The 26,879-nt window shown below is 39.8% G+C and overlaps 2 protein-coding genes and 1 long non-coding RNA gene across 5 annotated transcripts in view; 2 read left to right on the top strand and 1 right to left on the bottom strand.

Annotated features, from left to right (window-relative positions):
- Positions 1-2,531: 2,531 nt before the first annotated feature.
- Positions 2,532-26,879, bottom strand: part of LOC124868206 — a 39,169-nt gene continuing 14,821 nt past the window's right edge. The window contains exons 2-6 of one of the 2 annotated variants that reach the window (XR_007038272.1): positions 4,338-4,405; positions 3,762-3,781; positions 3,218-3,358; positions 2,973-3,050; positions 2,532-2,831 (exon numbers count right to left, since the gene is read on the bottom strand). This is a non-coding gene — a long non-coding RNA (uncharacterized LOC124868206). The remainder of the gene's footprint in view (positions 2,832-2,972; positions 3,051-3,217; positions 3,359-3,761; positions 3,782-4,337; positions 4,406-26,879) is intronic. The other variant, XR_007038271.1, reaches the window with a different exon arrangement.
- LOC124868205 (myeloid-associated differentiation marker-like) lies at positions 20,447-23,609 on the top strand. The gene has a single exon (XM_047365152.1). It carries the CDS (start codon positions 20,751-20,753, stop codon positions 21,630-21,632), a length of 882 nt encoding a protein of 293 aa, XP_047221108.1. The 5' UTR covers positions 20,447-20,750; the 3' UTR covers positions 21,633-23,609.
- Positions 25,124-26,879, top strand: part of LOC124868204 (testis-expressed protein 2-like) — a 41,745-nt gene continuing 39,989 nt past the window's right edge. The window contains exons 1-2 of one of the 2 annotated variants that reach the window (XM_047365151.1): positions 25,124-25,268; positions 26,219-26,310. The gene's annotated coding sequence lies outside the window, so the exon portion shown is untranslated. The remainder of the gene's footprint in view (positions 25,269-26,218; positions 26,311-26,879) is intronic. The other variant, XM_047365149.1, reaches the window with a different exon arrangement.

The following is a 26,879-nucleotide window of genomic DNA, read 5'->3' as shown; positions in this document are numbered from 1 at the left end:
ATGGGAGACCCTACCAGGGGCATTTAAGCCCCAGACAACATAGCCTCTAGGATCATTCGAGCACTCAAACCCCTCCACCTCATTAAGGTGGCGGTTCAAGGAGGGCGGTTCAACTCTCACTTCTTTCAGATAATTTCTTCAAAATGTACTCATCATTTTTACGGTTATGCTTTGATAGGCTTTTCAGTACATCCCTAACAACCTGATCCGTAGGGCCCTGGTCCTGCCCTGGGCCTTGTTTTTCTTGAGACCGCTCATGCTCAGGAACCTTGCTTGATGTGTCACGGTGCAGCGTCAAACTCACTTGCTGTTCTTCTTTCACACCTTGCTTGAGCAGAGTCAGATACCTCTGCAAAAGTGCATCATATTTCTTGATTTTTTCATAAGAAGTCAAACCGGGCACGTTTAATATCGCTCTCATGTCTGCATCCAAATTCTACTGCGCCGTCTGTCTGATGGACGTGTCTGACTGGATCAGACACTTGAATTGATGAAGGGAAATGAGAAGCATCTTCTGCAATGTTCTGAAAGACATTATCTCCTGATTATCCCACCCACTAGATCACTGATCAAGGGAGCAAGGACCTTTAAAATGGGGAGAATAAAACCACCTCCTTGACTTTTGAGAGCCAGCTGTTTACGTTTTCTACCGGTTCTTTTATCAGCCAACAGTTTGATAATTTTTCTCTGCTTCTTCAATTGTCGGTGTTGAGAAGGAGATAGTTTAATGTTACCTTTTAAAATATTCAGAGCAATCTCACACAGAGCCTGAAGAAAGACGGGAGAGCAGTGGGTGAGAATATCTTTACGTTTCTGAGGAGTAGCTTGGTACAGAGCTCTGAATAAGGGGACATTCCTTTTTATACGTGCAGACATGATCACTTACTTTGTTCTGGGTATGTACACAGCAGGCCACTGGTGAGGAAGTATGCCCGTTCTCAGTCTGAAATGTTCTGGGCAGGTGGGTGTAAAATCGATGATTAAATATCCATGAGCTTCTCTCGTCGCATCTTCAGAACATCACAGGAAGAGCCCCTTTTGAGATGGAAACATTTGTCGGGCCAGTATATTCAGCTGCAGTTTATCTCTCGGGTTTTTAAACACCATATAATTAGCGTTCAGGCTGATGGTGCGACTGTACTTTCCCTGATGAAAGACATTCTGAGTCAACATCATGACGCTCATATTACGATGGTGACAAAACTGGGTAAAGACCTTCATCACGTTTTCATCATCTGAGGCTTGAGCTATTACGTTGTCTAATATGATCAGATGATTCTGATCAGGAGGAAACAGATTTTTGTCTTCAAAAGAATGAGGCAATCCTTCCACAAAGGTAATATTTTTATTCATCTTCTGCAATTCAGCATACACGGGTTGAAAAGAAGTGTAGTCCATACAATATTTTCAGGAGCAACATCCATGACATGATTATAATTTTGTAAAATACTTTTTACAAAGAAAGTTTTCCCGCAGCCGCTGGGTCCAACAATCAAACATGAGAAAGGCGTTCTAAATCTAGGATTTGAGATTTTTTATTCCATAGTAATGACCTTGAAATAACAGCAAAAACAGAGGGTTTGAACGATCAGGGAAACCGGTTTCAAATTTACACAAAGCAGTAGAGCCCGTAGTTCTGTGAAACACTACAATTGTTCTCTTCAGAATGTTTTCAAATTTACCAATATCACTAAAAGTAACTGCTGTTTGCTCATCGAGGCCTGCCTGGTCCTGCCATTTCCTCCCCAGCTCTAAAGCACGGTCATTAGTAAGGTTAGGGTCAGACACGTGTGCAAGGCTGATGGCAAAGCATAACTGATTACCGGTATTCTCTACAACATACAGGTGATGCATTTTCTTATTAATCAGTTCACTGTCTAATGTTCCTGTAGCCTTACGTTTTGACTCTCCTGCTGGATCATTAACTACCTGAAGAACAAATTCCAGGTTATTATCTATAGGCACATCAGCATTTGACTGTATTAACTCGTCCAAAAAGTCTTCGAAGGCAGACAGGATCATATTTCCATCATCGGTAACAGTAAATGTGACGGGACGATGGAGATTTTCACCCACTAATTCCAGCTGCACAATGTCATTACGTCTGGTTAAAGATCTTGCGGCGTTGGCTAATTCAATGAGAATACGCATGATGTTTGTATAGAATACTGCTAGATCTGGAACATTACCCGGACAGGGGGGTGGGATGGTAAAAGGCCTCTTTATTTCAATGTTATTAAAACGTTCACGTTCAACAACCCCTGGAGGATCTCCCTCAATCTGATCAGAGCTGACCGCTACCTCCTGATTGAATTTACCCCCATACTGATCAGCATTGTGTGATGTTGAAGGGTTTTGATCACTGTCAGGTGGAGACGGTCTATTTAAATCTTCAAGAGCCTGTTATACTAAGCTTAAAAAGTCACCGTGCTGATTTATCACATTTTCACTGGTGTTAACAGGAGCTGCTTCCTCCTCCTCCTCCTCCTCCTCCTCCTCCTCCTCCTCCTCTGAGACATGTGCAGCTATTGGGATTTCATTGAGCTCCACTACTAAATTCCTTATTTCATCCAGGGCAAGTCTGATTCGGTTATCCATTTATATGAGCATAAGAAAAATCAAACAAACCAACAAAAAAAAAAAAAAAAACAGTGATCAGTTTAGTTTAAAATCACCTTGATATCACCGGACTGTTTCTGTAACAGAATTTGATATGCGGCCAAAAGCGTTAGGGATGAGGCTTTATTTCGATGGTCCCGTGCGGCCGTAGAAGCATTCTTTCTGCGATGTTGCTGTCCAGGTCTGCATTGAATCTACCATCAATGTTAACTCTGTAAAGAAAATGAACAACAACAAAAACAAACAAAAAAAAAATATATATATATATATATATATATATATATTGAAATAAACAAATTAAAGTTGAAAAAAAGGGAATTCAAATTAATTCAGTAGGTAAGAATTAAACGTACCGCGTATTAAACCTCTCACAAGCGTTGCTCTGGTAGGCAGAGCAGAGAACCGCTGCTTTTTGGCTGTGGTTAAATATTCTGTGAAAACAAAATAAAATAAAGTTACCTTACGCTGTGCAGCACAGCGCTCATAAATAAACGATAATAATAGTTTTTAAAATAAGCTAGGTTTTAAGGGGGAAGTGAATCCCAATAACTTTATTACTTGTAGGTTTATAAACGAATTTTGAAATACTATAACTTACTCTGGGGACGGGTCTGTGAGTTAATAAATCCAGATTTCGCTTCTGGTTGCACTGGACTGATGCATTTGTGTTGAACGCTGTCTTGATCTTTGAAAAGTGACCTTCTGGTGGGCGGCTTCAGGTTCGCATCTTCGGGTGAATCTGTAAACAGATTTATATGATATTATTATATTGAACTATGCTTGATATGCTTGCTTAAAAAAAAAATATATATATATATATATATATATAAATCAAACGATATTAGAGAACATTCACATGCAGTCAATGATTTCTTAAAGATTAATACTTACTTCTAAAGTAAGCATTGTACTTCTGAGAATCATTAGAAGCAGATGCAGCAATTTCTTAGTTTCCTTAATTATGTACCGACATTTTTTTTTTTTTTTTCTGTACTGGTAATTTCAATGTAACAAGTTTAAACTAGAGTTCTACTAGTATTTTCAGTGTAACAATTTTAAACCTTTTTTAGCAGTACCAGACTTGACGCTTGATGAAGTAGACAACTCTGATGCCTCTGCTCTGGGACTACTGTGAAACTAACCTGTTTTTATTGCCAGCACCCTGAAATGCAAAAAAGAGGTCCAATTATCATATTAGCTATTCATTGCACTGTTTCTTGTGGACATAACTCAGTGAGCTCCGACATAGGAAGCTGTCTGTATACACTTTACCGAAATCACAAAACAAGAATTTCCTTTTAGAAGCACGTATTAGCAATGAGAAACCGGCGACCTTTGACATACAACAGGCCCTGGGGGTTTCACCTGTTCATGAACCTATGTATTGACACTTTTGGAGGGATTGAGAGAGTTCTAATTACTTTATTGCCGGTGTCACACTCTTGGTCAGGAAATTGAATCAGAAGGCTGAGGGTGAGGTTGATTGGGAGTTCAGTTACAGAATAACTGTTTCAGTAAGTCCCTCAATAACTTTTGCTCTAAGATGAAAAACAAAATGTTTTAGAAAAGCTACAGGTAACTAAAATTATCATTCCTTTCCCAAAATGGAGTCTCTCATGACTCATAACAAACACATCATCGCTAGAGTCAATTTATAACTTGGAAACAGTATACTGAGGGTTCGTAAAGTTTTTCTGTTAATTTCATATTTGTCTTACCTCTTTCTCCTGCTTTTCCCCCAGTTCTTTACAAATGGTTGGTGCAGATTGTCAGTCAATCAGTCAGTCTGTTGATGCAGAAGTGAAAGGTTTGCTCATTCTATCACGGTAGGGAAGCATAATCTTTATTTACTTTTAGGTCTTTCTATCTTGAACTGATTTAGACTGGCTCATATATTCAACAAATAGGTCCTGCCAGAAAGCAAAATGAACTTACAATTCTGTCAGGTAACACAGTTTATTTTATTAGGATTTCATGTGACAGGCCAGCATTAAGTTCAGTATACCTTAAAAGTATAAAGGCTGCATGTATTTTTTAGATGTATTAACACCTGGAAAACATACAATTCATTAATAACACCCTTAAACACACCCCCTGTATTATAATTGGTTCATTTAAGGTATCGCCCCTAATGACGACGACCAATCAGCATGCACGGTTACGCCCCTCGGACACACCCTGTTGACCCCATGACCTCCCCGCCCCCATGACCCCATGACCTCCCTTAAGTTCAAAAGTTCACCTGTCAAAAGTTTGATTAAAGAGTGTAGTATTATCTCTGACAGTATGGACAACCTGCATGTCCATTTTGGTTCAGTTTACCTGAGAACCTTGGAAAGATGGTTTGTGGTGTTTCTCCGGGAGAGGTCCCAAGGGGTACTTGGAGTTTCCCAGGTTTGTCTCCCCATTCGATCAGATAGACTCTGATGGCTGTGAAGACTGGTTCCACGCATAGTCATGCTGACGGGAAGTTTGGGTCTGGTTTAACTGAAGGGTCGGCTTCCTGTTTCAAGGGTTGTGGGGGCCTGATGCACTGCACCGCTTCTGTCACCATCTTATGTAAGGCCTCCTCCATCTCTTTCTCCATAATCCCTTCTGCGTGTCGGTTCCATCCTGTACCATCAGGTTTACCTTTAGGCTTCACGTGATGGTCAGGTCGTCTGTTCGACCGGAAGTGGTCCAGCAACTTTGCCTGTGGTTGGTATTCAGTACCACCCCCCCGGTCCAGCTGACCAAACCTACATTGTTCCCTGAACCTGTTCTTAACATGGGTTCTGGTTGAAGGCATTTCCTGACCTTCTAACGCAAGGCTGGTCCTTTCAGTCTGGACCTGTAAAACCCTAGCCTCGCCCTCTGGTCCCATGGTCGGGCGAGCCCGTGTTTCCCACGCCATCTGAGTATATTTGCGGATCTCTTGCATGCTCATGGTCTTTGTTCTGCAATACATAGTAACATCGTATCCCACACTTTCATGAAGGTTGTGGAGGAACAGGGATTTAAAAGCATGTTCCTCCTCAATGCCGGGAGCATTGCGTCCTTGGAAGTAAACAACTCTCAAACACCGGTAATACTCCCTGGATGCTTCGCTTTTCTTTTGCTGTATAGTGAAAGCACCAAGTATGGCGGAGGCTCGGTCCGTGTACACAGAATATTCTTCCCTTAAAGCTTTGCAAAGGGTTGAATAACGGTCTCGGACTGCAGGGGTCAGGCTCTCCATGAAAACATGGACAGTCCTGGATGTTGTTTTCCAGATAGGCTTCAATTTTTCCCATGCTGATGGGCAGTACAAATCTAAAAGACAGCATTCAACTTCCCTAAGATAATCATCAATGTTTGATTCTGTATTATTAGGGTCGAAACGCTCTATGTCTTTGGCCAGAGACTCAAGCTGGCGGGTGCGCAATCCACTCTCAGGGATTGGTGCCGGCCCATCTGAGTCTTCATCGGAGAGTTCACTCCGGCTGCACTCAGGGTGTGTCAGTGAATCATGCCTCATCCTCGGAGGAGGCAGTGGAGGCTGTTCACGGTACAACGGTGGGCCCTGTGCTTCTCGGACTCGGGTCCTGGGCAGCGGTTGAGGGCAGTGGGAACCACCTGAATCCCAGGGGCGGCTCTCCTGTCACCTTGGTGGAGGTGAGGGATCGTAGAGGACCGTACTGCGAGTCAGGTTTGAAGGCTGCTCACCTCTAAGCCTTGAACTATTTACTCCTGCTGGATCCCCAGCCAGGTATCGTTCATGGCTTCTGATTACAGTGAGGTGGGGCACCGCACCACTGAACATATTCTGACTACTTACACCTGTTCTTGCCTCGGTGGATGTATGGGTAACCCCATGAGCCTGGAAAGGTAATCTCTGGAGAGCAGCTTCTACATCCTCCAGATCTGACTTGCAGATTCTCTCAGGGTATCGCAGGTGTGGCTCACCTTCAAAGGTTTCATCCTGTGAGGTGGGTTTCTTTTCGCCCCCCCATTCCTCCAGGGATGGGGGAGTGGCATAGTTACACTCAATTGTCTCCAACCTATTTCCAACTTCTGTTAGTTCATCTCTACGGACATCCACCGTCTGCAAAGTATCATTCAGCTCAAACTGCAGTTTAACACGCTGGTCAACTTCCAACATTAGCCTTCGCTGATACAACAGAGTGAGCTGTCCTAACACATCTGAGACTCGTCTGTCTTTTGGTGGGTTTTTGATGACTTGGAGCAACTCCTGAATCCTGGCTTCACATTGCTCAATGCCATAATCATTGAGACCTTTACGCTCCTCTGAGGATAACAGAATCAATGACCCAATCACCTCTTGTGCCTGCATTCCTATGGGGTCCTCTAACATACACACATTTCCAGCTGCAGTCTGGGATGTGCCCTCCATCTTTGGCCCAAAATGCACAATGTAAACACACAAAACCGTTTAGCAATGAACCACCACTAAATTAATTAGCAGCAACACAAACAGGCAAAGCTGTTCAGCTAGCTGTCTGATTCATATATATATCTTGCAGGTGTATGGGTTTGCTTAAAAATAGGCATACAGGTTTGACCGTTCAAGCTGTGGCTTACCCAAATCTATGCTTTAATGGGAAATCAAGCAAACACACACAAAGGAGGAAAGGAAGAAAAAAAAATTTTTTATAACCTGACCCAACTTCAAAATAAAATTTGAAAAGTGGGAAAATGAAACTAAAACATTCAATGCTGTTCTTAGCTTCAAATAAATGTTAGTGCTCTCTAATATGGATCACTTACCTTCTAGTTAGACAACTAAGTTAGTTTTATGAGTCAGATCAAAACATGCTTCACACAATAAAACCCAGCAAAAACACTTAAATTTTATCTAAAAGTGGTAATGAATTATCTGTAACTTCAACTTTCAACTTAAGTTATGCCTTCGATCATAGGTTGTGGAATTATCTGCCCGTCTTAATGAACAAAGTGATTAAATCAAAGTAGGAAGTGCAATTCTCACTAGTGACCACCAGATGTAGGTGTTGTTCTCTACCTGACTGGGAGAATGTTGGTCACAACTGTAATTACGTCCAGCGGACACAGGGGGCAGATCAGAAACCTGTAGCAAGAATCTGGTTGCTGTGGTAACAGCTGATTGCCCCTAACAGATGCTGGGGTGGATCTGATGCCTCTTGCTTTTACAGGAATTTAATTTTAAGTTTCACACCACAAGCTACACAACTTCCACCTTGCATCCACAAAAACAACTCTGAAAGATTATTTTATCCTCTGCAGCAGAACTGAACAAATTCTAGTTAAGATATCCTCTAGATCACAAACGCTCTCTGCAAAACTCACCAAATTTCCCAATAAAGCTTCTTAAATTTCACGGACATCACAATTGTTTCATTCTGTGCAACAGTGATGTGATGTCTGTCTTTCTAAGGCCCACCCAAGGAAGCCAACTGTTGTGATTATCATTATTGATTAATTAATCATTATCAATAATTAGAATTAAAAATCATAATTTGAGAAAATTAATTTCTTAACCAAAAATCCTCATTTATGAATCGAAACCGGATATGTGTTCTGGTGTTGTAATTGTGGCTCAACGCCTTTGATAATTACAACCGTTAAATACTCAGTAATAATTGATAACTATTACAAGAGATGTCACTGTTTAATCAACCATTTCTGCCAAAACGTGGGGAAATTTAACCTTATTTTGACTGACAAATCACTCTTGCACAAAATAAACACAAACGCCTTTATTTATCTATGTGACATTTATTAAATCAACAGCCTGATACAATCCGCTATCCGATTCAATAATCTTCACCTAATCAAACATGCAAATTTCTACATAAAAGGGTAAAATATCTAACTAAACAAAATAAAACAAAACAGCAGTGGGTGTGTATGGAATCAACCAGCATTTATGGCAAAAGTGTTAATCTGACAAAAGAATGTGGTGTTGAACAGAGTTTTGGGAGTGTAGCCCAAACTGTAACTCAGTTATACTAAGTCATAAAACATCCCCCAACTCTGGGTGGGGGTCCGTGCACACAAAGAGTTGTAAAACTTTTGGCGGCAAGCTAGTAAAACATGAAGCTGAAGACAAAGAAAATGGTAGAATTTCACCATAAGGTTATTATAGCAGTTCAGTTCTACCACGCACTTGCGCTCAGGTGTTTGCACGGTAAAGACTCCACTTGCGAGACACGGCAGCCTCAGAAAGCAACAGCAAGTTGCAAAACAATGGCATGCACATACAATTCAAAACACATTAGACTCTAAATGGCGACTCTTATCGCACTAAACCCTACTCTACCCTGCCCATGCTATTCCTAATAAAGAAATAAAAATTAAATAAAGGATGGGTTTTACTTGTTGTTTCCCTCTGGGGCGGCGAGTGAGAGAGAGGGTGGAAGTTGCTGCGCGTCCGCAGTTAAACTCCAAGAAAGTGGTCAATCTCCGTCCTTTAGCCTCCTTGGCAAAAGGGAAAAATATGATCTGACCGTCAGCAGTCGACTGGAACAAAACAAGGTGGCAATCCGTCTCCTTGAAATCTATGTGAGGGTTTTTTCTTCTGTTACGTGTTAAACTTTCAAGAATCCCTCATGAGGACAAAAATATTGAGGCACGTGACGTCGCCCGGTACAGCGGAGCCGGGGTCCCACCCTGGAGCCAAGCCTGGGGTCAGGACTCGCCGGAGAGCGCCTGGTGGCCGGGTGGCTCCTCGCAGGACCCAGCCTGGCCAAGCCTGAATGAGAGACGCGAGGCCATCCCCTCACGGTTCCCCCTGCAGGTGGTGGGGCCCACCACCTGCAGGGGGAACCGTGAGGGACCGGTGCAAAGAGGATTGGGTGGCAGAGGAAGGTGAGACCTCAGCGGCCCGATCCCCAGATACGTAGGCTGGCTCTAGGGACGTGGAATGTCACCTCGCTGGGGGGGAAGGAGCCTGAGCTTGTGCGGGAGGTTGAGAGATATCGAATAGAAATAGTCGGGCTCGCCTCCACGCACAGCGTGGGCTCTGGAACCTATCTCCTTGAGAGGGGTTGGACTCTCTTCTACTCTGGAGTGGCCCACGGGGAGAGGCGGCGGGCTGGTGTGGGTTTGCTTGTTGCCCCCCAGCTCAGCTGTCTCGTGTTGGTGTTTACCCCAGTGGATGAGAGGGTCGTATCCCTGCGCCTTTGGGTTGGGGATAGGTCTCTGACTGTCGTCTTGGCCTATGGGCCGAGTGGTAGTGCGGAGTACTCAGCCTTCTTGGCATCCCTGTTGGGGACACCCTAGGCAGGAGGTCGACTATCGACTTTGTTGTCGTATCATCAGACCTTCGGCCGCATGTTATGGACACTCGGGTGAAGAGAGGGGCTGAGCTGTCCACTGATCACCACCTGGTGGTGAGTTCGATCCGCTGGAGGAGGAGAAAGCCAGACAGACTTGGCAGGCCCAAGCGCATAGTGAGGGTCTGCTGGGAATGCCTGGAGGAGCCCTCGGCCAGGGATGCATTCAACTCCCACCTCCGGGAGAGCTTTGACCAGATCCCGAGGGATGTTGGAGACATAGAGTCCGAGTGGACCATGTTCTCCGCATCTATTGTCAATGCTGCTGCCCGTAGCTGCGGCCGTAAGGTCTGCGGTGCCTGTCGCGGCGGCAATCCCAGAACCTGGTGGTGGACACCGGCAGTAAGGGATGCTGTCAAGCTGAAGAAGGAGTCCTATCGGCTGTGGTTGGCTTGTGTGGACTCCTGAGGCGGCTGACGGGTACTGTGAAGCCAAACGTGCTGCGGCCCAGGCTGTGGCAGAGGCAAAAACTCGGGCCTGGGAGGAGTTCGGTGGGGCCATGGAGAAGGACTACCGGTTGGCCTCAAAGCGATTCTGGCAAACCGTCCGGTGCCTCAGGAGGGGGAAGCAGTGCTTCGCCAACACTGTTTATAGTGGGGGCGGGAGACTGCTGACCTTGACTGAGGACATTATCGGGCGGTGGAAGGAGTACTACGAGGATCTCCTCAATCCTGCCATCACGCATTCTGTGGTGGAAACAGAGGCTGGGGACTCGGGGTTGGACTCTTTCATCACCCAAGCTGAAGTCACCGAGGTGGTTAAAAAGCTCCGTGGTGGCAAGGCTTCAGGGGTGGATGAGATCCGCCCTGAGTACCTCAAATTTCTGGATGTTGTTGGGCTGTCATGGTTTACACGCCTCTCCAACATTGCGTGGCGGTCGGGGACAGTGCCACTGGACTGGCAGACTGGGGTGGTGGTCCCCCTGCATAAGAAGGGTGACCGGAGGGTGTGTTTCAACTACAGAGGATCACACTCCTCAGCCTCCCTGGTAAGGCCTATGCCAGGGTATTGGAGAGGAGAGTCCGGCCGATAGTCGAACCTCGGCTTCAGGAGGAGCAGTGTGGTTTTCGTCCCGGCCGTGGAACACTGGACCAGCTCTATACCCTCTACAGGGTGCTCGAGGGTTCATGGGACTTTGCCCAACTGATTCACATGTGTTTTGTGGACCTGGAGAATGATGACAACCCTCCTCTCAAGGGTCACATCTGAAACTTCCTCTGTAGTAAAACTGCTTCATGTCATTGCTGCAAGACTGCAAATGTGTCTCATTAATGATTAAGTACAAGAAATGCACGTCTGTTAAAAGGTCTGATTTGCACATTTCGAATCAGGGATATTTTATGCTTCTTTGGCAATCCCATAATAAAACCAGGCCACTATAAAGCAAAATATTTTTCTCTTCGCATTAGGGTCTAATGTTGAAATAAAGAGGATTTCTATGCTGAGCTGTGTTAAGAAGTCTTTCCAAATCTGGAGTTTGGTTTTAATAATTTTCTAAAGCTAAATTGCTTTAATGTATGAAAAACCATGTAGTCAATCGAGGTAGAATTTTACATTGATATTCAATAAGTAAAACCTTTACCTATTTTTTGTTGATTGTCTTTTAGAGCCATCAAGCACCCTGATGAAAGAAGATATCCACTGACCCTCACCTGACTAAAATAAGATAAAGTTTTACTTCCTGACCTTTTTTAGGATTTCAAGGTCGCATTTATTGATTTTTACCATTAAGAGTACAGTGAACCCCATTGTAGTTCCTTCTAAAGATATTTGTGAAGTTCACCCTCTGCTGCAGTTTTTCCATCACCACATTATGTTCACTCACTAATCTGGCACACACAGAATGAGATTTAACTTACAGCTGTTGTATGTAAATATTTATATTTATTATTTCTGTGCCAAAGTTAATCTAAATTGTTTAAGAAAAAAAGATTTAAATGGCAGCCTTGGCTATAATGAGTTACATGTGAGCTTTGACAGCTTGGCGTACGAGTAAATACAAAGCTGTCCAGTCACTGATTACTCCCACACAGAGCAGATGTGTTGATGTAAAAACAAACGTCTAGAACAAGGAAACAGGTTTCACTTCATAGAACAAGAAGATAATTCATAAGAGCATCCAGGAATAAGAAAAAAGGAAGTAGCACATCATGAAAAAGGATGCCTGTTAGATGGAGTTGTTGCACAAGAATAATGTTCTTGTTCAGAGATTCAGCATGCTCTTTGCCACATTTTTCTATAAGTAATTAAATACATCAGTTTATAATGCACTGCCTTTTTCAGGCTGCCAGCTCTAAGATTGCATCCCACAAGCGTAACACTCCATTAAAATGTCCAAAACCAAGTCAAATTGGCATCAGTTTAAAAGTGTTTCTGCAAGTAGTGAATGATATTTACTTGCACTAGCGGCCTTTATTTTTTCACATTTTTTCAAAAGTGAGTTGACAGAAAATAGGGTGGCAAGAGGGGGGCTCTGACTCAAACCTGTGACAGCCTGCGTTAAGGACTAAGGGTCTGCACCACCTCTGCGCCCAGTGAATGTTATTTAGACTTAAAGTTGTTTCCTGTGGTGATATCCTTAGTGTACTCTTTGTGACCTTTTTATGTATACTAAAATTCTGTTTAGGTTTAGAGTTGAAAAGCTATGTTAGACTACGGTCACTGTAACCCAAAAGCCCAAAAGGGTTTATGTGTTTAAATAATTTTATGTATGCCAACAAGTTTCCAGCCAACAAGCAACAACTTCAAATGAAGTAAGGTGTTTTATTTAATAGCGTGTGGATTACGCCCATCCTCTCTTTCATTGTTTCTGGTGTATTTCAGCACCTGTGTTACATTACCAGACAAAAGCCTGTAATAAGCACTGTCACATTTTGAGTAATTCTGTTTTGTATAGATGAATACATTGCTAGAAAAGATGCCTCGTTCATAAGGAACTTTTTAAAAAGGACAAAATACAAAGATTGCTTTAGAAAGATTGTGGACAATGCCTATAAACCTTGAGGTTAATGGAAACATTATTATCAGTCTATTGCAGGGGGAGGGGGGTTCCAGTAGCAGTAGCATTAAAAACAAGCAGCATAAAGTTACCTTGTTTGCATGTCCAGTCAATACCACATATCAGTTTAACAGCAAATAGAAGAAAGGGGTTAATTGCTGGGGTTGTCTGGTTTGGCTTCCCCATTGAATAATAAGGGAACACAGTCTCTCATGGGTTGCATAGAAAAGTTTCTTCTCAGGAATGATTGCCGAGAAAAAATCTAAATTACTGCATTCAGACAAGCGTTTCAGTTTGAGTTTGGATTTCATTTGTGTTCGTGTCTTGATCAAATTTGTCCTATGCATTTAGCCCATCCCTATAAGGAGCAGTGGATTGCTGTGAAGCATCCAGGGAGCATTCTGGGGTACGGGCCTTGCTTAGGGACCCAGAGTAGCAGTGTGTGAAATTCAAACAATTGAACTTGCAGGTTTCCCAGGACACAAGCTTCCTGCTCTACAACTAGGCCACCACTCTCCCCAATATATGTGAGAAAAAAAGCATTCACTGACCTTGACACAGTAAAAAGAACATTACAACATTATAATAGCTTCAGTATTATAATGTTTTAACTTTTTTTCTCTGGAAGTAATCACGCCTTACCAAAAAAGCTTGATCCGAAAAGCCTAGGGTTAGCGTCGAAGAAGAAGTGGAACTAGCAAACTCCTCATTGCAGTTAAAAAGGGCCTTGATAAATGGGGGACAAAGGTCCTCCACAAAAGTGAAAAGAACATAAATAACCTTCCAGAGAGAACCATCGCATGCACAAGGGGGACATGCTTACTTCATGCTCCTTCTTGATGCAAAGCAACAGTGCCATTACCTGCGCCACCTAGCAGCCGATCAATATACTGTAACGGTTAAAATCATTTATCTATGACAGATTTAGGTATAAAGTGATCTTTACCAACACGTTTCTTCTGAATAGAAATAATATTACCATTCTGGAGTGACCAAAAATAAGTAATAAAAATACCAGAGAAAAGATGCAAAAAGTTGGTCAGAAATTCTAAGAAGGGTTTAAATACTGTAGTATCAGAAAATGTTTTCATAATTTATTGAGTTTGGTATAAATAAATTGAAATATGCCTTTTTTTGACATGTAAATAAATAACAAGTATAACGATGATTTATTAAAGAAAAACGGCAGCTTAACAGAAGGCAGGCAGGCAGGCCGGCAGGCAGGCAGGCAGGGTGTAACAAAAAGTTTACAGGAGTCCAGGTCTGACAGAGTAATGAGAACAATAGGGAGGTTGATGCAACAAACAAGTGAGGAACAAAGAAAACAGACCAACTATTATACAGAGGGAAATGAGTGTGGAACAAAACAATAGGCAGGTAATCAATGGAAGTAGAGACAGGTGTGACATGGCTAGCAGGGAGGCTGAAGGACAGGTGAAACTAATTACAAAACTAAAGCATGGGAGAAAGTACTAAATAACAAACTCTGATAAACAGATCTAAGAAAACTATGACAACCTGGAAAATAAAAACTAACAAAGTAACTTGAAGACATAGAGGAAGACCTAACTGAAAAGTAAACAAACCCCAACAAATACTGACTGAACTAAATGGGAGGGAACCAGAAAAAACGATGACCTAGAATAAATGCAAACCAAAATGTAAACAATAAGTGGAACTAAGTATAACGGCAAATAATAACTAAAAGCTAACCTATCAGAAGGAACTGAAACAATAGAGACTAACAGGGGAACTAAACTAGGGATAAGGCTGGGAAGAACTACAAATATAAATGGAAACAAACACTGAGTAAATAGTACCTGAAGGGGAACTAATGACAAGACGAGGAACAGGGAAAAAAAATGAATAAACTAGAGAAGTGCAGCAAGAACAAATAACCTAACAATAAACAAGCACAGAAACACTAAGCGAGAAAGTAAACTAGAAAACCTATAGAAGCAAAGGGAACTGTAACAATAATAATATCCCCTCCGATCGAGGATCTCCTTTGGGAACTGGTCATTAACGCTGAAGTTTGTTCAGCTCTCTGCCCTGACTTCTGACCTGCTCTTTTTGCTTATAGTGCTCGAATTTTGCTATAATTGGTCGAGGTCGGTTGTGATCGAGCTTACCTCCGAGCCGGTGAACATGATGGAAAGTGATGTTTTTTACCTCGTCACTTGGGATCTTCAGCTGACGTTGGAGAAATTCAGGGCCGTGAATTCGGCGTCCTCCTCTACTCACTGTTGTTTTAGCTTGTTTGGTTTGTTATTTTACCCCTTTTTGTGTAGAATTTTTGCATGCTTGATTGGGTGAAGATTATTGAATCAGAATAGCGAGGTGTATCAGGGCTGTTAATTTAATAAACATTCACAAAGATAAAGAGAGAGCATTTGTGTTTGTCATAACACCAGAGGAAATCTCTAATTTTGATTCGCAAGCAAAGATTTTTGGTTAATAAATTAATTTCTTTCAAATTATGATTTTAAATTATATTTCTTGATAAATATTAATTTATCAATAATCATAACTCTTACAGAGAAAAAAAACTTTTAACCAATTTGAATAAATAACTGAATCTGACTGCACTCTTGATAGTTAGGATTAATTGGAATCTTTATACCTGACTTGAAATCAGTTTGATTCGATTGAATTGAATTTGTAAAGTGCCTTGAGATGATATGTGTTGTGAATTGGCACTATATAAATAAAACTGAATTGAATTATCAATAATAATAATAATCAGAGGAGAAAACCATTCTAAGTAATAAATAAATGAAGGAAGCAACCACCAAGGGAACTATGGGTGCGGGGAGAAAGAACTACTAAAACTAGGAGGCAGGAGAGAGAACAAAACTATCAGAAAACAAAAGGAATAAACAAACATAACTACTAAACCCAAAGGAATAGAAACATCTAGCTTAAAAGTAAACAAACACAAAACCACAACAAGGTCCAAAATGGCAGATCCTGACAGAAACAAGCGTCTTGGTTGAATGAAAATAACTTTAAATCTAAATCTGCCAAATGTATGAATCATTTTGGGCTCATCTGTATATAGCATATTTAAGTGTGTTTGTATAACTTTGACTGTGCATGGATTAGAGAATATCTAAAACTAGAAAATTTCGAAATAAATTTAGACGGGGCCTGTCTCTTGGTGCGTGTTTCTCCAACCAGATCTATAGTTTAAAATGTATAGGCTTTTATTTTGTAGAGCATTTTCTATCTTATTTTGAAAGTCCAGCATGGTTGTCCCTTCAGGTCTGGGTTAGTTCCATCAGTTATATAGAACCTGCTTGCTATTTAAAAATCATTATGTATGCCATTATCAGCTCAAAAAATCACTAGTAATTATTAAAGATTCAGGCTTTTATTTTGAAAAGTTCATTAAGCTTTATTTTAAAAGACCAACATGGTCTTATTTCCAACACTGGTGTAGCTCCAACATTAGTGTGAAGCCCAGTCCTGCAATCATCTATTGTTTAAAGTGTAATGGCTTTTATTTTGTACAGCATGTTTTGTCTTATATTGAAAATCCAGCATGGTTGTCCTGTCAAGTCAAGGTTACTTCCATTAGTTATATAGAACCTGTTTACTATTTAAAAATCATTGTGTATGCTATTAACATCTTATAAAAATCAATATTAACTATGAAAGGTTAAGGCTTTTATTTTGAAAGTTTCAGAAGGCCTTATTTCAAATGTCCACCATAGTGAAATTTCCAACACTGGTTAAGCTCTAATATTAGTGTAATGCCCGGTCCTGCAATTATTTATAATTACAAATGTAAAGGCTATTATATTATAGAGCATGTTTTGTCTTATTTTGAAAATCCAGCATGGTTGTCCTGTCAAGTCAAGGTTACTTCCATTAGTTATATAAAACCTGCTTGCTCTTCTGAAATCATTGTGTATGCTATTATCAGCTTTCAAAAATCATTAATAACTATGGAAGGTTGATGAAAGAAATTGCCCTTTAGGGTTAATCACAGTTGTGTGGGTGTTGGAACAGCAGTACATGCACAAAATGGCCACCATGTAGTTGCCTCCAATGAAGCTGGTCAAAGGGTTAGGGGGTCAGGTCAGGTTTAAACCATAGAAATGAATGAAAATCAATGGAAGTCAATGCAAAGTCCTCAGAAAGATAGTAATCCATAAATGTGTGTGTCCGAGTATGAGACACAGAGAGGCAGAAAGAAAGACAGAATTACATCCAGACATAGACAGCAGGAGATACACAGAGCTATAAATAGAACAGTGAGGAATGAATCAGCCAATCAGCAAAGAGTGTGAGTTATCATGGCGACGTATTAACCATTAACCGACGATTTTCATTCATTTCTATGTCTTAAACCTGACCCGACCCCTAACCCTTTGACCATCTTCAACTACATGGAGGCAACTACATGGCGGCCATTTTGTGTGGGGAACTTAAACAGCATGTACTGCTGTTCCAACATCCAGACAACAGTGATTAACCCTAAAGGGCAATTTCTTTCATCAACCTTCCATAGTTACTAATAATTATTTAATGCTGATAATAGCATACACAATGATTTCAGAAGAGGAAGCAGGTTCTATATAACTAATGGAAGTAACCTTGACTTGACAGGACAACCATGCTGGATTTTCAATATAAGACAAAACATGCTGTACAAAATAAAAGCCTTTACACTTTAAACAATAGATGATTGCAGGACTGGGCTTCACACTAATGTTGGAGCTTAACCAGTGTTGGAAATAGGACCATGTTGGTCTTTTAAAATAAAGCTTAATGAAACTTTCAAAATAAAAGCCTGAATCATTAATAATTACTAGTGATTTTTTGAGCTGATAATGGCATACATAATGATTTTTAAATAGCAAGCAGGTTCTATATAACTAATGGAACTAACCCAGACCTGAAGGGACAACCATGCTGGACTTTCAAAATAAGATAGAAAATGCTCTACAAAATAAAAGCCTATACATTTTAAACTATAGATCTGGTCGGAGAAACACGCACCAAGAGGCAGGCCCCGTCTAAATTTCTTCCGAAATTTTCTAGTTTGTGAAATAATCTTAAAAGCTTTAAAAATAAGTTAAAGTAAGTCAATCTTCTAACTATGTTTTAGTGGTTTGTCTTCTTCAGTCATACCAGCACTAAATGGGAAAGAGGCAGAAAACATCATGCAGAGGTTGCCTCCACCACAGAGCAATAAGAGATACTCAATAAATTTTTTCACTGTAACAGGAAGCCTTAACACACTAGGTAAACCCATATGTGTTTGGAAAAACATTAAAACTCTATATTTGAGGCATCTGTCCCAACCAAAATGGGCCAACAAAAATGTGTTAGTTAATGATGCCTTTAGGATTTCATCTAATTTGATTGAGCCAGAGATAAATAAAGGTTTGGCAGTGTCAGAAGGTTGTGGGTGAACAAGCAAATGTCACATGAAACGATGCGTCTGACATTTCCTGTCTTACAGAATGAAACTGTGCTTTCTTTCACTGTTGCAAGTTTGCAAATGCATCCTTGAAAGCAAAATTAACAACTGTCTCTGCTGATAGACACTTGGCATGATTTCCCAACGTGGTTTAAAAATACTCTAAGTTAAAGTTATTGTCATAAACAATTTTTCACATAAGAAACTTCCCAATAGGTATGGCAGATCAGCCTCAACTTCTAAACCACAAAAATACTGCTCATCTTTTTTTAACTCTTTGGGCAGCTGTGCTCCTCTGACATATTTGACACCTCATCTATTATGGTCAGACGTTGTTTGGAGTCAGGAAATTGCCAGTATTATATACATTTGTGTTATACGAATAACACAAATGTTCTACACAAGTGATGTTTAAGAAAATACGAGGCTACATATTATAAAATGTTAATGTCACTTTATCACTAGACCAAAGAAGTGGAATTAATGTTTGCCAATAGTATTTTCCAATCAATATAGATTTTTTTAGTTTCTTTAAGAGGCCAGATAGTTTTCAATGAAAACTGCATTAAATCTCTCAAAAATACATTTAATCAAATAAAAGATCAGTGGTTTCTATGTTTATCTTGTGTTAGTTCCTCTTTTTCAGTCATAAAGCAATAACATGACTAATCTGTTTTATGACCATATAAGCTGCTGTGATTTCTGAAAACTGTTGACTTTTAAAACTGTCTTACTCTTGCTGTAAGCATGGCTAAAACCTTGAATAATTTTAAGCTCCTTTAAAAACATTTGTGTTATTCCTAAAAAAATATTAGTGTGCTTCTAAGAAGTTTAAAGTAATACTACTTTTTTGCGTGCCATGAAGAGCAGGTGTGATCTTATACACTGTTCAGACATAACATTATAACAAGTGACAGGGGAAGTCAATAATACTGAATATGTCTTCATTTGTGCACCTGTTAGTGAGTGGGAGATACTGTATTAAGCAACAAGCAAACATTTGGTCTTCCAAGTCAATGTATTAGAAGCAGAAAAATTCACAAACGTATGAAATTGAGCAAGACAAATTTTGATGCTTCTTGTAAATAGAGCAGACTGTGTCGGAGGATCTCCAAAATTACCACTCGTGGGTGTTCCTAGTTTGCTATGCTAGTTCCTAGTCTGCTGTGTATGGAGCTGCATAGCTGCAGACCAGTCAGGGTGTCCATGGTCACTCCTATTCACTGTCGAGAGCTCCAAAAACAACATGAAAGCATCAGAACTGGACCATGGAGCAAAGAAATAAAGTTACCTTGTCTGATGATAAATATATAATATTGCTTTGGCCACCAGGAAAAATATTTCAGGAACCGTTTCATGAGCACAAAAACAAATTTAAGGTATTGAAACTACCTAGATTTCAATTTTTGTTTGTGCTGGACAAACAAGTCTGATCAATGTCCTGTCTCACAACTTCCATGACCTAAATGATCCTTAGCTAGGATCTTGGTGCTAGATACCACACCACACCTTCAGGGATTTTATGGGTCCATGCCTCAACTGGTCTTGGTTGTTTTGGTAGTAAATATACACCACAAAATACCATGCATTCTCATGCCTGCATGCAGTTACAAAATAAAACAATTTAATCTCGCAGCTGGCACCCACTTTCGTTTCCATTCAACTCAAACATTTTTCCACATGTGAATTTGCAAAGGGAAACAGGATGTTCTGCACATAAGCAGCTTAATCTCTCTAGGGGGTTAAGCAAGCACACACCCATAAACTGATCTTACAAAGTAACATTTAAATGATTTACAGCAACCAACAAATCTTGTGCTAAAATAAATATCCTATCTGTGGTATCATATATTACCCAACAAATTAGTTAGGATTCTAATTTAAAACTCCTGCTTGAGAACAAAATACTGCTCTTCATGAGAAAGGAAGGGAGGAGAAACAAAGCCATGTTTGCACTTGTCTTCTATTGTGGTCATTTGCACCTACCTCCAGTGAGACAGAAAGTGCACGGCTGCAACCTCAAAAAGGAAGTAAGCAAGTAGGCGAGGTTTATCTTTCACTGCACCACTGCTTCAAAACTATATTCCAAGAGGTACTGTTTTGAATTGTTTCAGTAAGCAGATGAGGCATGGTGGGAAGAAATAAAGAAGATTTTGATGCCTTAGGTGGTTCTTGGATTTTTCATTTTTGTTTTGATGCCCTGTTTTCATGAACTCTGCGAGACAAGCTTAAATCTAATTTTTTGTTGGATTTTTGGGATTATATGACTAAAAGCAAAACATATTAAGCTGTGGATCCACATGGTTTTTCAAACAACTGAATCTCCACGAAGTCAAACTGAGGGATTATTTGCAAAGTAGAAAACTTCTGTCTTGTGGATACTGGATTGTACGGATTCAACACAGTAACAATGCCTGTGATTGTTCTGGAGGCCCGAGACTTCACCAGTCCACTATTTTTGGTGAGAACATTGGAAGTCCTCTCCAGCTGCACAGCCTTCAGTCTTGTGGCTTCAATGGAACATAACCTGAACATTTCACCTGATCGGGACAAATTCAGAATATTCTGTATGTTTACCTGGTGTTTTTTCTTTGTGGTTACTTTCCTCATACACATTATCAGCATCATCCAGTTCCACAGCCTCATCCCAATATCCTGGAAGAACCTGACCATGATGGTGGCACTGTTAGGAGCGTTGATGAGTCTCAGCTCGTTTGTGTTTTTTCCCTGGAAAGTCATGGATCATACAACTGTGTCTGCACGTGCTTTGACTGCTGCAGTGGCTTCTGGTCTCACCTTCCTGGCCTATGTCTTTGAGTCTTGTGTTCTTCGCACCCAAGCACACGAACAAAGAGGCTACATAAGCAGTTTGCCTGGTTTTCTTAAGATTATCCAACTGTGGGGTGGTCTTCAGATGATACCTCTGATATTGTCAATCTCCAAATTGCAGACTGGACCAGACTGGCAGCGTTGGGTGCCGTACGTCTCATATGGCGTTTGTGTCTTCATATCTCTCGTCACCCTGGTGGTGATATTGGGTGACTTTGCTGGACGATGCCTCCTGCCTTTTGACAGATTTTTGGCCGCCTTCAGCCTGATTGGGGTACTACTCTACATGTTGGCAACAGTGATTTGTTTGACCAAGATAATGCAGATGAGCGAGACGGAATCCAAACAAAATTATCCAAATCTGGTCATCGTAGAAACAGTGGTTTCTAGTATCACACTGTTAGCTTACACGGTGGATCTTGCCTTCTCCATCAAACTGTTGTGTGACAGGAGTCACATGTGAAGCTGGTTGTGAAGTTTCTGACTGATTCTCTACAAAACAAATCTTACCGATTTACATTTTTGCTCTTTCTGTCATGTCAAATTTTATTTCTAAACTCAGATCTTGATTATTATTGTTGTCCCACTGGTGGTATTTTGACCTTCTCCAGTGGCACTCAGAGACAATTTTGTACTATCAGTTAACAAGTTAAAAACTATAGGCTTTAGTGCTTTAAGCAAACACTAAACTAAGCGCTTTAACTGGTATGGAAATAGTGTTGATTTTTTGGTAGATTTCATCAATTACCTTTTCTTATTTGTTAAAACAGGACAAACTAAGTAAAAACTAATGAAGAATGACTAAGTATGAAAAACATTCTGTGCTTTTTCATCAGTGAATAGAAACAAAATGAAAATTTTAGAGCGAGATGAATTCCATTCAAATCTATCTTCTGGCACTGACAAACATTGGAAAAAGATTGGAATTGTTCCAAAAAAAATGCATTCTTTTCCTTCATGTTTTAGTCTACAAAAGCTTTTTAAATGTCTTCTTCCTAGATGTACAAAAATTGACTTGACTGAATCTAAAATTACTAGAGCTGACTAGATTGTAAAATAAAAGTAAATTGTATTTTAGTCAAAAGACATTGTATAAAATTAAGTAAAAATTGAGCTGTTAAAAAATGCTGGTTAAAACAGTCAGCAAAAGCTAAATATAAACTAAATGGATGAGCTACGAACAATCAGCAGTAGGGGAATAGTCATTTAAATGCATGAAAAGTCTCTTCTTTAGCTGAATCCTCCAACCAAACGTTGTAAAATTCTCAAAACTGAGAATTTTATGATGAGAAAACTGAACAAATTAAACCAGGCCAAGCTCTGCATTCAGCATTATGCTGTTGTAATATTATTTTTAATATTCATCTGGGAGAAAGATTTGTAAAACTTTGTAACCCATGACACAACATCCTTATCTGGTGAACACTGACAAAGGAGACTTTGTCAAAACTAAGATGCTCCAACACAAGTTTGCAAACCCTTCTTCTGGTCTGTGGACTTCTCCGGAACTTTTAGAACCAGGTTCTTCTACTTCAATAACTTTTTTCAGGTTATTTCTGATTCTCAACTATTTCCTCACATTGAACATTGTCCTTTAACAAATGGTCATCTTACTACAACTCTATGTTTTCTCCAGAGTCTGTCACAACTAGATTGACTTACCAAGTTGTAACTAGTTTCGAAGTACATTTTTATATTTTTACTGTTTGGTTTGGTTGAGCTCCCAATGAACTCACAGATATTTCAACATGCTGTAGTAAAGGGCCCAGTATGTAAGCAGGCTACATTACTATCAGCTTATTTTAAGGAGTTTTACAAAATGTGGTGCCACTTAAAAACACTCTACATTTCTAGTCACAGATGTGATTAGTTTGTCTTTTTATGTCAGGTATTCATATAGGCTAGTTAGCGTGTACAAATGCTTTTATTGTCAAGTAGGAGGTACCTGACAAGGTTGATGTTTTCTAAAGTGCAATGAAAAGCCTCTGAGAACTAGACCACTGAACTAACTTGTAAAGTTTCACTAAGTGCTATATAAAGGATTGGTTTTGTTGCTCTAAAGTAAATACAGTACGTCATGCAGACCACAGTTTGCTATCACATGCTTATTGTTCAACTACTAAACAATGTCCATGTTTATTTTTGATATACTGATATAATGACATATATCTCATGTGGTGGCTGCTTTATAAACCGCCTTAAAGTGAATCTGTGGAAATGGCTTTTAAGGAAAAAATGTTTGTTTTGTTTTTTATATAAACAAGCTTACGCCAGTGCAGTTGTCATCAATCACCACTAGATGGCAACAAAACAGAATGTTTCCATATTTCTATTTCTGGGGTTAACTTTGAAAGGACATTTTGTATGTCTTTCATATAAAAGCCGTCATTTATCACATAAGATTTCTGATCAAATAAACTTTATCAAGCTTTAAATGCATCTTTGTCTGCAAAGTTAATGGTTCATTCACGCAGATAATTCATGCATTACCCAGAATTAGACTCTATGCTATGAATGCATCAGATTTTCTTTAATCTGAGAAAAACAATATTTTATATTAGTTTTGTGGGGGAAAGGGGTGAGCTTAGCTGTAAGTCATTTAAATTTTTTTATTTCTCCAAACTTAGTGTAATATTCAGTTTAGTTAATATGTGCATCTCATTAAATTAGAATAGCCTCAAACTAGGAATGTATTTAAGTAGTTTAGAAATAGAAGAAATAGAAGCTTGCACATTATAAAGATTCATTATACACAAAGTGATATATTTCAAGCTAAATTTGATAACTGTGGCTTACACTTAATAAAAGCCCCAAAATTCAGTTAATTGGAATATGAGGCTGGAATGTGAAATCAGCATTTCTATAAAGTTTGTTAGGAGAGGGAAGCATGATGTGGTCTAGAGTTTCCAGCTGTAGTGCCTTTAAACTGACAGCCGACCAACACCAACAAATGGCTCAGCGAATTATCACTATGAAAACGTCACTCTGGACCTCAAGCAGCTTGTATTTTGTGCCCTTCCACTTTTCTTCCAGACTCTGTTCTTGTTTTCAAATGAAAAATTGATCAATCTAAATTTACTTTCATCAATAAGGGGGACTTTACACCACTAAGTCCAGTCATTTTTCTCCTTAGCCCAGCACTTGTGGTGTTGTCTGTAGTTCAGTAACTTAACACAAGGAATGGGACAGTTAGACCTCATGTTCTGGCTGTGTAGTGTGTGGAAGAACTCACTCCAGCTGCAACAAGCCGTGTGAATTTTCCTAAAACTGTTGAATAGGCTTGCCTCTCAGGGCTGTGGTTCTCTCTCTTGCTTAGCACCTTTTCCTATCACACTTTTTCCTTTCACTTAACTTTCAATAAACATGCTGAGATACAGTACTCTGTGAAAGGCCAGGTTCTTTAGCAGTTACCTGTTGTGGCTTACCCTTCTTGTGGAGACATCAGTCTCACTTATGATTCAGCAGGCCATAACAAATCTATATAAAAAATATATTTTTATATATATTTATGTATTGTTCTAGTTTTTGAAAAGCTGAATTTGGGGTTTTCATTACCTGTAACTTATAATCATCCAGATAAAAATAGTCAACGCTTGAAATAAGTTTCACTTTCTGATTTGAATTACTGAAAACAAATACCGACTGATTAGCTATATTCTAACTAACTGAGATGAACTTAAATTCAAAAACGTCTGTAATTTCCCTTTCAGCAGTGGAGAGTAACACTAAGCCTATAGTAACTTATTTGCGTTTTACTGTTTGCAGTCTCACATCTGTATCATCTGCTGCAGGCCTGTTTAGAAGCTTTATCGAAAAGTGGATTGTTCACCACAACGACCGTAAGAATCCAGCCGCGGGTTCGATTGCTCTGGTCTGACATAAAGTCCAAGGTTGTTTTTTTTTTTTGGTTTTTTTTTTTTCTTTAAGGAACTGACTCCCGTTTAAGGCTTGTCAACACGCAAAGCGACAAAACGACGCTTGAAGGCGACTTGGTGCGTGAAGCCGATAAACGTTAATAAACGGCTTAGCATTCGAATCTGCGGGTTCGTTGGTGGTTCTGTTCGGTGAATCCAGACCGTGATGGAAAGCCTTCTACACGGTGAGTTTTGTCTTGTTTTTAAAGCAGCTTGGGAGGTTTTGTGAGGCGGTATCGGTCAGGGGAGCACTTTAAAACCCAATGTTTGAGTTAGGTTGAGGCTGGCGCTTTTTAATTTCGCACCAGTGCTTCGTTAAAGACTGATTTGAAGTCAGGTTTCACTTAGTGACGCTTAAAAGTGTGCGACATTACATTACTTTAGGACTGTTTTCACAGCTGCTTCACAATACTAGCTAGTTTGGCAACTAGTTGTTCCTTGCGTAAAGCTGAAAAAAATATATTTAATATATTTATTAGCTCATTTAATGTTCTCTTGGTCAAACCACGGCACATTGAGCCCGTTCGCCCGCCATATGGTTGCTTGGTTGCCCACAGCGCTGTAAATGCAAGAGCAAGAAACACCCATTTAAATGTCAGTTTTAGCTGACGTATTTCTTTAAGTAAAAATCATTTGCTGCAACACTGATGATTCTTGTTTGTGCAAAGTTATTTGTAAATAAATAGCTTCAGCTGTGTCCCCTGGACACAGTTTTGTAAAGATGTCCATAGAAATATTATGCATCCACAGTTCTTTATCTATTTCTTTCTGTGAATGGCATTTTAAGCCTCTTCCGCCCCACAATACATAACAAATGTTTATTTTTATTTTTTTTTAATCCACTTAAATGGCAGTTTTATCAGTGCGCTTGAAGTATCTTCATCTTCGTAGAAGAAAAAGCAACTAAACAAAATTGGCAAAGTGGGTATTTGCAGGATGGGTTAGTGTCAATTAATGTTTATGATTTTGTGTGTATGTATATATATGTATATATATTTACATCAAGAAAACCAAAGTTTTGCAAAAATCAAATTAAACAATCCATTGATGCAGGAGCATTTAGTTTGTATCTTGCTGTTTTTATTGCGATATATATTCGTTTTAGTTATTTTCTACTTTAAAATGTGTTTCTCAGAAGCCTCCTGAGCTCTACGGAGATGAGAAATTTGATTCTGCTGTTGCCAGATGCAAGTCCCAGGCTGGATTGAATGGCCCCGAGTATCCAAGGTAAGCACTTAGCCAGTACATTTGAACTCACTATTGATCTGCTTCCTGTGCTGCAAATGACCTGAGAGGGGGCAAAGTCTATGTAGAGAAAGAGAGAGAGAGGAACGATAAGGGATGATAGGAAGGAGAAACTCTGAATAATGAAAAGTTAGAGTAACAATGTTGAAAAGCAGTGTCTGCTAATACTGTCAAGCTGAAAGAGAGTCTTATGTCATATACAGGGCCAAGTAAGAATTTTAAAACATTTGTAAAGGTTATAGAGCACTTGTTTCTAAATTGTGAGCTTACATTTACTCATTAAAGCCTATATGTACAGACCCAAAGTTTTGAAGGGTGAATTTGAAGTTTTTTTTTTTCCCTTTTTTACATGGTTTTATTGCTTATATTGATTCCTAATGTACATTTTACCTGCAAAGTATGTACATTGCCTTGCAAACGTATTCATACTCTTTTAATGTTTCACATTTTATATTACAAAGTAATGTAAAAGTGTGTTTATTCGGCTCTCTTTTCTCTGATACCGCTAAATAAATGGCAAAAACTGCAAAGACATGGTTGCCCACCGAAAT

The sequence above is a fragment of the Girardinichthys multiradiatus genome, chromosome 5 (assembly GCF_021462225.1).
Source record: "Girardinichthys multiradiatus isolate DD_20200921_A chromosome 5, DD_fGirMul_XY1, whole genome shotgun sequence".
Lineage (NCBI taxonomy): Eukaryota > Metazoa > Chordata > Actinopteri > Cyprinodontiformes > Goodeidae > Girardinichthys > Girardinichthys multiradiatus.
Note: the sequence above shows the minus strand (reverse complement) of the source record. Positions and strands in the feature narration are given on the sequence as shown.

Excerpts from the sequence above, each read along its gene's own strand:
- LOC124868205 (XM_047365152.1), top strand. The coding sequence starts at position 20,751 with ATGCCTGTGATTGTTCTGGAGGCCCGAGACTTCACCAGTCCACTATTT.